At 45.2% G+C, this 13,655-nt stretch overlaps 1 protein-coding gene across 1 annotated transcript in view; it reads right to left on the reverse strand.

Moving 5' to 3' along the window:
• ST8SIA4 (ST8 alpha-N-acetyl-neuraminide alpha-2,8-sialyltransferase 4) overlaps nucleotides 1–10,943 on the reverse strand; it is an 87,214-nt gene extending 76,271 nt beyond the window's left edge. Inside the window, exon 1 of the mRNA XM_044446904.1 lies at nucleotides 10,503–10,943. Within this exon, the coding sequence (XP_044302839.1) occupies nucleotides 10,503–10,615 (113 nt within the window). The 5' untranslated portion in view covers nucleotides 10,616–10,943. The remainder of the gene's footprint in view (nucleotides 1–10,502) is intronic.
• Between the last annotated feature and the right edge of the window lie 2,712 nt (nucleotides 10,944–13,655).

Raw genomic sequence — 13,655 nt, forward strand, 5'->3', positions numbered from 1 at the left:
GGCTGGTCTGGGTTTGAGAGGAGTGGGTGGACAAAGCGCCCTCTGATCATTCCCCATCTAATTGAATGATGGCTAGGAACCACCATTTAAATTTTCCACAGTGGAACAACTGACAGAGTACAGGAAGCCCCTGGGTTACCAACAAGTTCTGTCCTTGAGAACATCTTTAAGTCAAAATTGTATGTAAGTCAGATGTATGTATGGGTTATATTTAGCACGAGTAAGCCAAAATATTTGTCTTAGTATATATAACTTTCCTAGGCATGTAAAACACTTAAGAAATACTTCCATATACAGTTGGCCTTCCACAGTTGTGTTAGGGACACAGGATCTCACAAAAGTGGAAAAACTGTGAATATTTCTACCCCCTCCCCCACAAAAAAAAGACCTTGACTCTTAATACTGTTGCCCAAATGTGTCCTGGATTGCTTCTCTCTCTCTTTCAGACTTTGGTCTGCCCTAGCAGGGTTCTTCTTCCTTTATTACATTATTGCGTTCTTTTTTCCCTCTCTCCCTTTCACTCACCAGCACCTCCTCCTTGCACCAAGGACATGCCAGAGGTATTTGTGAAGGGGGTGGGCAGGGCAAGAAGGCAAGCTTCGGAGGCCTCCCTCTCTTCCCTTTCACTTCCTCTCTATGGTGATGATTTTCCACAATAGACTGTGGAAACTAATTCACTTTAGTTACTACAAATTGTTTGCCTTTAACTAGAATTTTTAAATTAATAGGCTTTATAGCAGCATGTTCATAGGTACAGGTGTCCATAACTTGGATGTGTGTAACCTGGGGACTGCCTGTATTGCTCTACAGAAATTAAAACAGCAGCTGACAAACTGAGCTGGACAGCATGAGTAGCCCAGGGAAGCTGCCACCACTGGTCAGTACTTTGCTGCGCCACTGGGATCTCAGCAGCTATCTAGAATGCCTCATGCTGATGCTGACTATTTTTATACTCAATCAGTTATGAAATCCCCATCCCCTCCCTCTTCCGGGGAAGAAAAAAAGATAAGATGATACTCTTGTGCCGGACCCAGTTTTGTATATACCAATATGTAAAAATTCCTACTTCTCTAACTTTTCAAGCAGAAAGGTTAAAAAAAACACTCTCACCAAGGAAAGATGATTGCAAAAAAGAGAGTACCTAATCTTTTTTTATCCCTTTAAAAAACTTATTCCTAACTACAAGTTACATTCACAACCAATGATGCCTAATTCAGCAATCATTCCAGACTAATATTATAGTACTAATGCCAATTCTTAAGGAGTACATATCATTGGATTCAATAGGACTTATTTCTGAGAAGACATGGAGTTTCACTGTACATCCCTTATGTTCAACGGATGCATCCACAGAGTAGGAACCTACAAATAGTTCTCTTTCAACATTTTCTAATTGTGGTCAAATAGGATAGTATGTGCATTTCTTAGACTCTCCAATACAGCAAAGTTGTGCTAAGCCCTCTGTGTGTGTGTGTGTGTGTGTGCGCGCGCGCGCACACGCGCGCACGCGTGCACATAAGATTTCAGAATACATATATTACGGCAGATATATTTGGGAAGCACTAAATTACAAGAAGTTATGCTTACTTTTGCTATTGATGAGCTGCACTGATGCACTTTCAAACAAATTAAAACCAAAACAACTCTTCTTTTAAATTGTAATTTGAATTACTGACATACAAGAGAGTCTCAAGGCATCAGGAGATCAATAAATCAAATCCTAGCATCCCCCTTCCCTTCGGCAACCTAGTGCTCTCTAGCTGGTTTGGATTTCATTTCTCATCAGACCCAGACAGCATGGCCAATGGTCAGAACTGCTGGGACCTATAGGTCAAAACACCTGTAACACTGCTCCATCCCAAGTCAAGATCACCTCTCCACTCATCCTCAATCTTCTCCAAAGCCTTATTCTCATAATTCAGACCATGATGTAAAAACAGCACAGCAAGAAAATTTAGGGACGGTTCCTGAACAGAAGGTTTCTTGTGCTAATTCAGGTAAGTACATTAAGCTACATATTTACTTGCTGTGGAACTGCAGAGATGAATGGAAGTACTCTGGCCTGTGCCACTTTCTACACCCAGAAAGAACATCATGGCAAAGGGCAATATAATTCAGGACCAAGATACCTGATCGATTACCTTTTCCCTCATATACACCTAGGAACCTTTAAGATTTCAGAATGCTTTCATGTAACATCACATGCCAGGAATGGCAGATGCTATGGGGATACTTCTCTCCTGTATGGTTCAGGGACTAGATCATGTATCAAATGCCCTCCAAAAATATACTTGCTTATGCTTGTCACTGGTTGTGATACTTCTACATTTTATTGTTTGATAATGTTTTTTTTCCCTGTAACTATTCAGTATTACATTGAATAATATTGTATATACTGTTTTTAAAAACTAGAAAAACAACCTACCAACCACTGGCCAGAAAAAGAACAGCTTCGGGGAGTTTGCTTTACCCCTCTCAGACCTCTGCCAGTGGCAAGGGCATGGAGGAAACCAGAGGAAAGGGCACACTTTCTGACCAGAGTGAGATGCCACTATTCCAGCAAGGCCACAAGCAGGGGAACCTTGGCCTGGTCCAAACTAATTTAAAATAACCACGTATAGCTCACAACTTCAAGCCTGGTGCCTCTCGTGCTTTCAATTCATGTGAGCCACTTTGGGAGATAATTTTCAGGCAAATTAAAGCTCTAAGTAACTCTGCTAAGTATTCCTGAAATGTATACCTATCATCTGTGTATTTAATACATAGTTCTATCGAACAAATATGGAACATCAGCATCTAATATATAGTGAGACTGTACTGAACACTTGAGTTCTCCTAACTGACTATATCTATTGGACTTGCACCTGGAGAGCCAGAGTCAGAGTGACACAGGAAATCACATGTTGAACCAGAACTCAGGTGATCTGGGTTCTACACTGACTTTTCGCCTAGTGTACCTCCCAGGGTTGCTTGAGGATAAAATTGAGAGGAGCAGGACCATATAAGCCACTTTGAGCTCACTGCAAGAGGAAGAAAGGTGGATACAAATGTCATAATGAATAAATACACCTAAATCCACTTGCCCACATTCAGCAAGCATGCTTGAATGATGTAGATTAACATGAAGGAATGGGAGAGTGTTCTGACCATGAGCATGATTCTTTGGTCTGCAGCATCCCCAGCAGCTCCAGGATTTGATCAGTGCTACATCTCAGCAATAACAGGAACATAAGGCAATCCCTCCCAGCAAACTCCCAAGGCCTAAGTCAGCTTTCTGCTTCCCACAGTGGCCAACCAGATACTCAAGGTGCCTAAAAGCAAGGCATGAGGACAGCATGCCTTGATCTCTTACTCTTGTTCCTCAGGAACATGCTGCCCCTGAGCCTGCCACAGTGTACAGCCATCATGACTTATGTTCCACAAATTTATCTAATTTCTCTTTAAAGCCATCTAATTTGGTAGAGATAAGTGATTCCAATTTGTCAATCAAGGCTAAGGGTTATCATCACTATTGGCTTTGGTTCTTCAGATTGTCATCTTGAAAAGGCAATTTTTTCTACATCTTCCCCACTGAAGACAGATACAAAACAACATTGCTCCATGCAGCAATTCCCATGTCTATTTCTAAATCAACAGCCAGGATCCAAACTAAAACCTGACTGCAGCACCAATTCCATATTCTATTGTAGCTTGGGAATTATTCCCTGCATGCACAAACACACACAATTTTAACAACTTGAGGTTTGTGTTTTACAATCAGCTACTCTCCACCTTGCTTGCCAAACTGCCTTTGAAATCCAGCAGGCTTCTTGCCTAGGAAGCTAACACTACAGGGTGCTATACAGGTGTGCAGTCTACTCACTTGCAAGCTATACAGCAATGGGACTTCCTTCTAAATGTGCAGTGTTAACATGGCTGCAGCAGACTAACTTGGTTATACTTCTGGAATGAATCACTATGAAATGAGTGGGCTGCATCACATGACTAGAAGTCCTTGCCTGCAGTGCCGGCTCTACCATTAGGCAGAAAGAGGCAGCCCCTCAGGCAGCAGATGCAAGAGGGCAGGACGGAGTGAGCTGCTTTGGGAAAGTAGAGGTGTGTGCACCATCTAACCCATCCTCCACTCCCTAGGCTAGCCTGTTGCCCTTGGATATGATAGAGGATCGGTTGTTAGTCCAATCAGCTTCTCCGTGTGTAACTGGGATGAGGAACACCAGTCATGGTGAATTTCTCACCTCAAGCAGCAAATTTCCATGGATTGGTCCTGCCTGTTACATTTGTTCCCTAGCACCAAATGAGACAGGCAGAGTGGTATAGTAGTTAGGGTATTTGACTGGGACTCAGACTCAGGATATCCAACTTCTAATCCCCACTTGACCATCAAGTTCACTGGGTAACTCAAGACCAATCACTGATTTTCAGGCTATCCTACTTCACAGGGCTGTTAAGAAGATAAAATAAAGAGGAGGACTAGGACCTTGAGTTTCTTCCAAGGAAAAGATGGGATATAAATATAATAAAGAAATGCATATGATTCGCTTAATTACCCTGTATTACTAGGAGAAAACTCATGTTTTGGGCAACATGGCTATCTCTACTTGTTAACTGAAAAACATCTTAAATTCAAAATGTTTAAAACTATGTTTGACCTAGTAAGATTGGATAGCTAGGATTTACTTTTTGTGAAAGGTTTTTCACCTGCATTGATCCTTTATCAACTACATAAAAACAATACATCTCTCTGCTTGACAAGCAAAGCCAGTCATTTCCAGGAATGTAGGACACTGCTTCGTACCAAGTCATACTATTGTTCATCTTGCCCAAGACTGTCTACTTTAATGGGAAGCAGGTTTCCGGAATCTCAGCCAGGCGTCTTTCTCACCATCATCTATAACCCACTTCACTCTTTTTAACTGCAGCCTGCAACTTTCTACATGTAACCATTCTGTAGGTGAAACATAAGATCTACTACTGACAGTTCCTCACCAAAAATTCACAAAATATAGGAAAACGTCCAGCATCAACATGGATCTCTTATCAATTGCGCTTTCAAAGTAAATAGATTTATTTCATGTTGAAATCTGACCGGTAGGCACGAAGAATGTTAACTTCCTCTGAAGCCTCCTGCTACCCTGAAACATACTATGTGAAGAACTCGTGGGATCAATGATCATACATAAATATGTGCTGGATTTGTACCTCATCAAATATATTGTATTGATTTACAGCTAAGAGTGCCACCTACTGAAAAACAAAGCATTTTTTACTTCGTACTTCCAACACAATTATTTTTGTCAAGCAAGAAAGATTATTATTATTATTTTTTTAATTAAGAAGCAGGATCTTTAAAGTTCTACGCCATAAGGAATAATTATATGGACTTTATTGAATACATCTCTCTCTCTCTTTCTGTCCAAAGAGAACCATAAACATTCAACATAAAATTCATTACATGAAGTTTGTCTTTTTAATACACATATTATGTATTACTCCTTCTTTCCTTTTATTTTGTAATGAGAGAAAAAACAAACAAAAAGGCCAGCTATCACTGCTTTTCTTTCCGTATCTCTCTGTAGCACCACAGTAGAGACTTCAGAATAAAAATGAACAAAATCTGCCATGGTATAGGCAATTATTGCAGTAGAAAAAAGTCATGCTTATATTGAACTGCAGGTCACTAGGAACTTTCAAGAAGTGGCATAGAGAGCAGGTTAGCTTTCCATAATGTTTTTGCCCTAAAAGTGCTATGACTTGAAATCTTAACATCTATAGTAAAGGAGATATGCATCATGCTGCATTAAAACAGCCTTAAATCATGTGGGGATCCCACAAGTTTCTGATGTTTTGCTCTATGACATTTCTCCAAATCCCAGTTCACAAAGATGCTCTTGATGTGTTTGGCATCTCATTTCTGGTATGCCCAGTTTTATGTTCACCTGTCATTTAAAATCTGTTTCAGATAGGACAGCTGTGAAACTGTACTAGCGATCTTTGCAGAATCATCCCATTATCAAGGAAAGCACTATTTAAAACCTCCAGAAATGAGACTTCAGAGTGTTTAACTTTAGCTGGATGGTGTCTCTGGCTTTTAGTTGTACTATTAAACACTACATTTATGACTCTTCTGAGGTCTTTTTTTTTAATGCAGAATCTCACTTCCTTTATTCATTGCTTACTCTTCCTTTTTTAACTCACACTATCAGATAATCCTTTGGTTAGAAAAGACTATTTCTGATTAAAATAGTGAAGGAAATTTACTCTAAAAAGGTAAGCCAGGAACCCAACAACAAATTCAGTAAAACAGGTCATCTGGAAACTCATCAAACGTCTTATCTACATGAGGCTAGGCTTTCAGAACAAACTTTTTTTCTTGTGTAAAGCAACATATTGTATTCAAGATAAGAACATCTTTCCAGATCTGTGTAGAAGTTGACCAAAGCATCAAATCAGTGGCTCCTCCGTGTCTAACATTCTTCATTTTTCCAGTCTTAGTCCATGCACTGAGTTCAGCCGGCCTTACTTCCAACTAAAACTATAGCACAGGGATGCATTCAAGTGACAAACTGCAAATTAGGAGTTAGGCTTTACATCAAGGAGATTCCACTTTTATCCTGCTTAGGAATCTTGTAAAACTAAAGCATTCACTCCAAATAATTTTACAACGAATATCATTAAGAGGCATCTCAAAAGACGGCTGAAATTCAGGACAAATTATCACTAGAACTGTCTTAGGCCAGATAATCACGATTTTATTCAGAAGTGATAAACCACATTGACAGATAAGAAACAGTTATCTCATATTTTAATGCATGTTTCATTGACTTTAGCTCACACTAAGTAAAAACAAGTTTCATAAAACTAATTAAACATCTTTGTACAGTTAGCAAATGACTCAGAACAATATTATGCTAGTGTACTTCAAGTATAAACTGCACAAGTGTGAAGTAAGAATGAAAACACATGATGGATCTTGACAAACTCTATCAATGGCACCTGATGGATATTGACAAACCGCTATCAATGGTGAATATGAACTATGGACTGTAGCAACACTGCTATAGCTCTCCAACAAATCAATCATTACAAAGAAAAAGAAAGCAAATAAACAAAACTACTGGTTAGAAAATCCCACTGAGTCACACAAGGTGCTTAAAAGCAGGTGCTCAGAAGTTCCAGTATCTCAGGCTAGTAAAAAATGGTGTTTTAAGGCATGTTCTCTACTGTTCATGGATCTCCACCTGAGAAAGAAGGAAACTGAGCCAACATGCCTTCCTCCCCATGTTTTGAACTTCTACTCCCATGAGTCCCAGCCAGCAAGGCCAATTCTGGGAGTTGTCCAACACATCTGGAAGGCAACAGGTTCCAGGAGGCTACTTCGCTAGGAGATGGAGAAGGGGAAAGCAAAGAGCTTAAAAAAAAAAAAAAGCAAACAAGCACACATTGGAAAAACTGGAACAGTGATGAGGAGGCAGGCAACGATGACCCCTGTATGGCTGTGACTGAGCGTGCGTGTGTTTGGCAAAGCGCCTTGGCACAGACCAGTAGGAAGCTTGGCTCCAGCTCCTTTGGAAGATTCGGTTATGTTCTGCGAGTCCCTGTTCTACCCTTAAGTACTCTTTAAGCACTGCAGGTACTCCTTAATTAATAACAACCAACTCTCAGCTCTGCACACCCAAATCACGCAAGATTACCATTTCTCCTCCTACCCACATGCATTCAAAGGATTGGGGAGAGGGATATTAACTCACACTTGTGAAAGGACAGTTGAGGAGAGAGCCTGTGTTAGGCTTAGATGTTTTTCAGAGCAACCACAAAACCACACTTTATGTGTCACCATGAGGCACTTGATCTTAAGTAAATCTGTACAGGAAACAAAAGGCCACATGACCTAACCTTCAAGCAACAGCCATACTATCTGAAAGTTTTTAATTTTGCAAGCAAGTTCAAAACAGGAAACCTGGGCGGGTAACATGTTTTCAGAACTATGCAATGGATCCAGGCTTAATCATACTTAGAAAAGACCCACTGGAATTTGTTGGGCTTTGACCCCACCATTTCCCGTTCCAAATATGGCAGGATTCCAGTGGGTCTATTCCAAGTGGGGCTATGCTAAGCAGAACCCATTGTTTCATCCTTTTCTAGAGTTGCCCTTAAGAGTTGAAAAGGGGAAGCACTGGCAGAGCTGAGCATGATTTTCGGGCCGGGAGAAGAAGGGCTCTTAACAAAAACCAGGGCAGTTTGTTTATCTGGAATCCTGCCTCACCACAGGGACTAATGCGTGAGGTTGCAGGCGATGACTGAAGAGAAAATACAACACCCTCTTATCTTTTCTTCTCCCTGCTCCTCATCATCGTTGCCTTCCTCCTTTTCTTCTCTCTCTCAGCTCAGAGCTGCCTCACCACTGCCGCTTTGGCTCAAGCCACCTCTCCCACAGCGGCCAGCTGTGTGTACATCTGGCCTGGTGGTGCACCCCTCATTCTGACGATGCCTTTCCTTTTTACGCGGCTGCCTGGAAAGGGGCTTCGCAGGAGAGGGGACGGGGCGCAGATCAAGCGGTGCGGCGAGGCACTGGCGTTTCCCCAGCACTGCACCTACTCCTGGGACGTCTTACTTCCCTCCCCATTTTCGTAAGCAGGGCGAATCAGTGGCGGCAGTCCCGACGATCGATCGAGGGAAAGCGACGGTGCAGGCTGCAATTCCACACACAATGAACAGGAGGAGAGGGCCCCTCTAATTAGGAAGGGCAAACGTGGCATGAAGATGGGGAGCTGGAAGAACATAAAGCGGGGATCCCTCCTCGCCTCCCCATGACTCCAAGCCACCCTCCTGAGAATGATGCCCTCTTTCCTGATCGGCCTCCCTCCCTCCACCCACTGGCCCCCGAGGAACCCGCACAGACTCCCCTCCAGGCACCAGCAGGCGTGCGCTGCAAGGCGAGGCAGAGAGCAAGTGAGGGCGCCTGGCTGCACATTGTTAGCCACGAGCCCCAACGCAACGAGCGAGGAAGAGGCACGCCGACCCCTGCGCGTGCACTGACTCCAAGCGGTCTGGTCCTCACCTCTTGGTGAGCACACGAATCCTGCTGGATTTCCGGAGCACGTCGTGCCCTCCACCCTCCCCGAGGCATGCACACGCCCCCTCCACAAGCTGGTATCAAGCTTGCTTTAACACCAGCTACTGCCGTGCTTGACAAGCTTTGCAAGCAGCGAGGAAATGATGCAGCAGCGATATTCCGCTTGTGCCCGGGGCATTCGTTGAGACAGTTACCAAACCACTACACCCCCAAGACGCCACTACGACGGCTGATTGCCTTCTCTAGTGGCAATGCAATATGGTCACGCCTAGGATGCTTCGAGCAAACCCACAGTTTTTTTTTTTATTATTTATTTTAGAACTTCAGGAAGAAATAGAGGGGGTCTTAGTCAAAGCTATTCTGAAGTTTGTTTAAAAAAAAAAAAGGCATTGGCCGGTGTGGATAAAAGACAGATCCAAGTGGAAAGCTTTGGTGGTTTCCTCTTGTAAGACCAACAGGAAAAAGCAGTGACAAGAAAGAAACAGCGCTCTTTGTAAGAGAGCAGGTTTCTTTGCAAGACAGGAGATACGGAGACAAGATAAGCGTCTCTTTATAGTCCCGGGGAACTTCTCCTACACGTCATTAAATCAGCTAGCTAAGTTAGCCGAACCTCCCAGGTGAGACTGAAATCCCAAACACGCTTCCTAAAGAGCACGTTCCGATCGCTGCGACGCCTGGAGATCGCTGCTTCCTGGAGTGCCCGTGTTCAGGATCGGACTACGCGAGAGCCACTAACGGCGGAGGGATGGTAGGAGGGGACCAGCGATAAGCAGAACAACCGCCAGTTACCCTGAAGTCTCAGCTGTATCTCCACGAACCGACGCACAGTTACTCGGAAGCAACCCCCGGTGGCCGCCAGGCTGATATTAGGCTGCCTCGTCTTAACGAAATGCTCTGTTGCCAAATAAACTTCGGAGAGTCATGCCACTCCCCGCCCGGCAGCACCACAACGAGGCAACTCCGGCGTGACACCGCTTTCTGCACTGCAAACGTTCGCTGCTGCCGTACCTCCCGCTCTTCCGAATCAAAACACGCCCTTGCCTGCCTCGCAATATTTTCTCGATCGCTCGGCCGGCGCGTGGAACGGGATTAAGCGGCTGTTTGACCCTGCGTGCAACCGGGCACCTTCTCTGCTCCTAACTTCTCTCCAGATGTTCCACCGTTATCTCCTAAACGGTGCCTAGTTCATCTCCTGCACCCGATCCGTTATGCCAGGGCGAGCGCGCAGGCTGCGGACCACCCCTCGCACACACCAGGACAGAGGGGCGAGAGGCCGTCAGATGAAGAAAAAGCCGGCGAGGTAGGAGGGGGAAGCAAGCCGGCACCTCGCCGGCACCGTGCCGCCGCGCGCGCGCATCCCCGCTCCCCCCTGCCGCCCCTCCCCACCCCTTTGTCAAATGCATGTGAGGACCCGACGCTGTGCCTTTACCCGCTGGGCTGAGTCTGCTGGTGCTCCTCGGTTCTTGCGATCTCTTTTGTCTTGTAAAAGATCAGGAGGATACTTATTGTGCAGATAGTCCACCTCTTCCTGACCGAACGCATGTCTCCCGCACATAGAAAAATCCCGACAGCTTCCTTTGTTTGGCAGGATGGGTCTTTTTTAACAAAAGGAGGAGGAGGAGGAGGGAAAAGAAAGAAGAAGGGAAAACAGCGGGGGAAGGGGGGGAAGGAAAGAAGGAGGAAAACGGGGAGATCAGAGCAAACGAACGATCGGGGGATGAAAGGGATCGGGCTGGGTCAAGGATCCGAGCCGCGCGCTGCAGGCGCCGCCGCGGCCTCCGCGGTTCCCCCGGGCAAAGTCCTCTTGCCTAAAGTCCACGCGCTCCAGGCTCGCTCAGCTCCTGCCTCTCCGCGGTCCTTTCACGTTGCCTTCCCGTTTAGGTAACAGCCCAGGCAGGAGCCGCCAGTCTCCGGGGCGTCACTTCGCCCCGCCCTTTCCCTAGCGGGGAAATGATGAGCCGAGCCGGCCAATAGGTGGCTAGTGGAGGCGGAGACCGCCGCTTCCCTAACTTTAAAACCCTTTTCTGAAGAGGAGCTGTTGCTGCTGCCACTGGCGCTCCGAAGTGGGGAGCGGCGGTGCAACGCCGAGCCAGCTGTGCACGTGTGCACGGAGAGGAGTCCGGCGAGTTCGCCAGAGTGGCCGCTGGGGAATTGTCCCAAGAGAGGCCATGCGCCATCCCAGAAGAGGGCACTGATTTGCATGATATCTGCATAGCCTTACGCCTATGTATAGATGAAGATTTAGCACGAACTGTCATAATTTCAGCAGAAATACGGTGCATTTCACCATCTAGTGGAAAACCGAGACCAGGTGATGGATGTGCCTGGCTCAGTCGCTGTCCAGGTGCTGGTGGTGGGCGAGTAGGAGGTCTGGGGCTTGTTCTTCTGATCGTGCTTTATTTAAATCAGGCTTGGACTTCGAATAGGGCATGCCTTCAAACTAGAGGGCAGTCCTCTGGCTAAGTCGAGGACATGTGGCCACCCTTGCAGCCATTTAGGGTGTCAGTGTCTCTGGAAAGATGAACAGCTGCACTCAATGCCTGCTTATTCAGAGTAATGTTATTCCTAACATTCTGCCCAACTTGTGCAGCAGGCTTGAGAGGTGTGAGCAACTGTTTGTGAAGAGGACACAACTGCAGCGTAAAAAGAGCAAAGAGCCTTTTGGCATGTTAAATATGAAATAAAGTATTTTAAAGTCTGTTTAATTTAATGTGCCACAAGACTTGGCTGTTTTCACTGCAACAGATGTAACACAGCTACCCCTCTGGAAAATCACGATGTAGACAACAAAAACAAAACAAAGAGAGCCATACTGGATCATCTAGTCCAGGATTATGTTCACACAGTGGCCCACCAGCTCTTCACAGGGTTTCATAAGCCAGATACAACTGAAGCAGCATGCTCCCACCTATGTTCCCCAGCAACTGGTGAACACAGGCATACTGACTCTGCTACTGGAGGTGCCATGTAACCATCCGAGCTAGTAGCCATTCACTTTGTCTAACTCCCTTTAGAGTTGTCCAAACTGTTGTCCATTACTATTTCTTACGATAGTGCATTCCCTAGTTTTAACGATGCTGAATCTGCTACCAATAAGCTTCATGGGATAACCCCAGGGACAGGGAGAAAAATATCCCACTATCCACTTTCTGCACACCATGCACAATACTGTAGACCTCTATCTATCTTACTCATTTTTCCTCTAAATTAAACAATCGCAGCATTTCAAGTTTGTTTTTATACATTTCATTTTATTTTTGTACTGCTGCTGCACTTCTGTGCTGAATAAAGGCAATTACAGTCACAATTTTCTTCTTTTTATTGTTGTGCGTGTCATTTTAAACTTTTGTTTAATTCTTTTAAACAGACAGCTTGAACTATTGGGTGGTATATAAATGAAATAAATAAATAATGCAATGCTCTTTCTTTGCTTTGACAACTGGAACTGTACGCATCATAAATTTGGATAAGGCTAGTATGGCATTAGCACTTTTATCTTCAATACTTTTCGTAGTTACGCATAACATGGAGTTTTTCACAGCAGCCACATGCTGAATCAACATTTTCATTGAGCTGTCCAGCACAACCCTAAGATCTCTTCCTTGATTAGTCACTAAAAGAGCACATCCGCCTATACTTAGAAACATACAAACAGAGCGAGTCAGAAGGGGCCTCCCGGGCCATCTAGTCTGACCTCTGGCACCAGCCGGCTCTGCTCACAACATGCCTACCATGTGGACATCCAGCCTATCCTTGAACACCTCCACCGATGGGGCCTCAACGAACTCTCGTGGAAGCCCGTTCCACACCCTCGGGGTCCTGACTGTCAGGAAGTGCTTCCTGGCATCTAAATGGAACCTTGGCTCCCTGAGCTTTGCTCTGTTAGAGCGCGTCCTGCCTTCCTCTGCAGGGGAGAACAGGTCTCTACCCATCTCCATGTGACATCCCCTCACATACCTGTATGTCGCCAACATATCCCCTCTGAGTCTCCTCTTCTCCAGGCTGAAGAGACCCAGTTCCCTCAGTCTCGCCTCATTCGGCATCCCCTGCAAACCGGGCACCAACCTTGTGGCCCTACGCTGCACTGACTCTAACCTGGCTGTATCCTTTCTGTAATGGGGCCCAGAACTGAGCACAATACTCCGGTTGCGGTTGCACCAGAGTCATGTAGAGTGGCAGTAATACCTCTCTCGATCTAGAAGCCACACTTCTGGCTATGCAACCAAGGGTGGCGTTCGCATCACACTGCTGACTCATGTTTAGCCTGCAGTCAACCAGCACCCTGAGGTCCCTTTCACAGGTGCTGCTCTCCAGCCACTTGTCACCTAACCTGTACTTATGACAGCTATTCCTATGTCTGAAGTGCAAGACCTTGCACTTATCCACATTGAACGCCATCCTGTTGTCCCCTGCCCACTTCCATAGTCTGTCCAGATCCTTTTGGATCTGGAGTACCTGCTCCTCAGTTGTGGCCATTGCTCCAGTTTTAGTGTCGTCTGTGAACTTGATCAGCAGACTGTTCATCTCTTCTTCCATGTCGGTAATGAAAAGATTAAACAGGATCAGCCCCAGGACAGAGCCC

Source organism: Varanus komodoensis, unplaced genomic scaffold (assembly GCF_004798865.1).
Source record: "Varanus komodoensis strain SLA01 unplaced genomic scaffold, ASM479886v1 scaffold5, whole genome shotgun sequence".
In the NCBI taxonomy this organism is placed as follows: domain Eukaryota; kingdom Metazoa; phylum Chordata; class Lepidosauria; order Squamata; family Varanidae; genus Varanus; species Varanus komodoensis.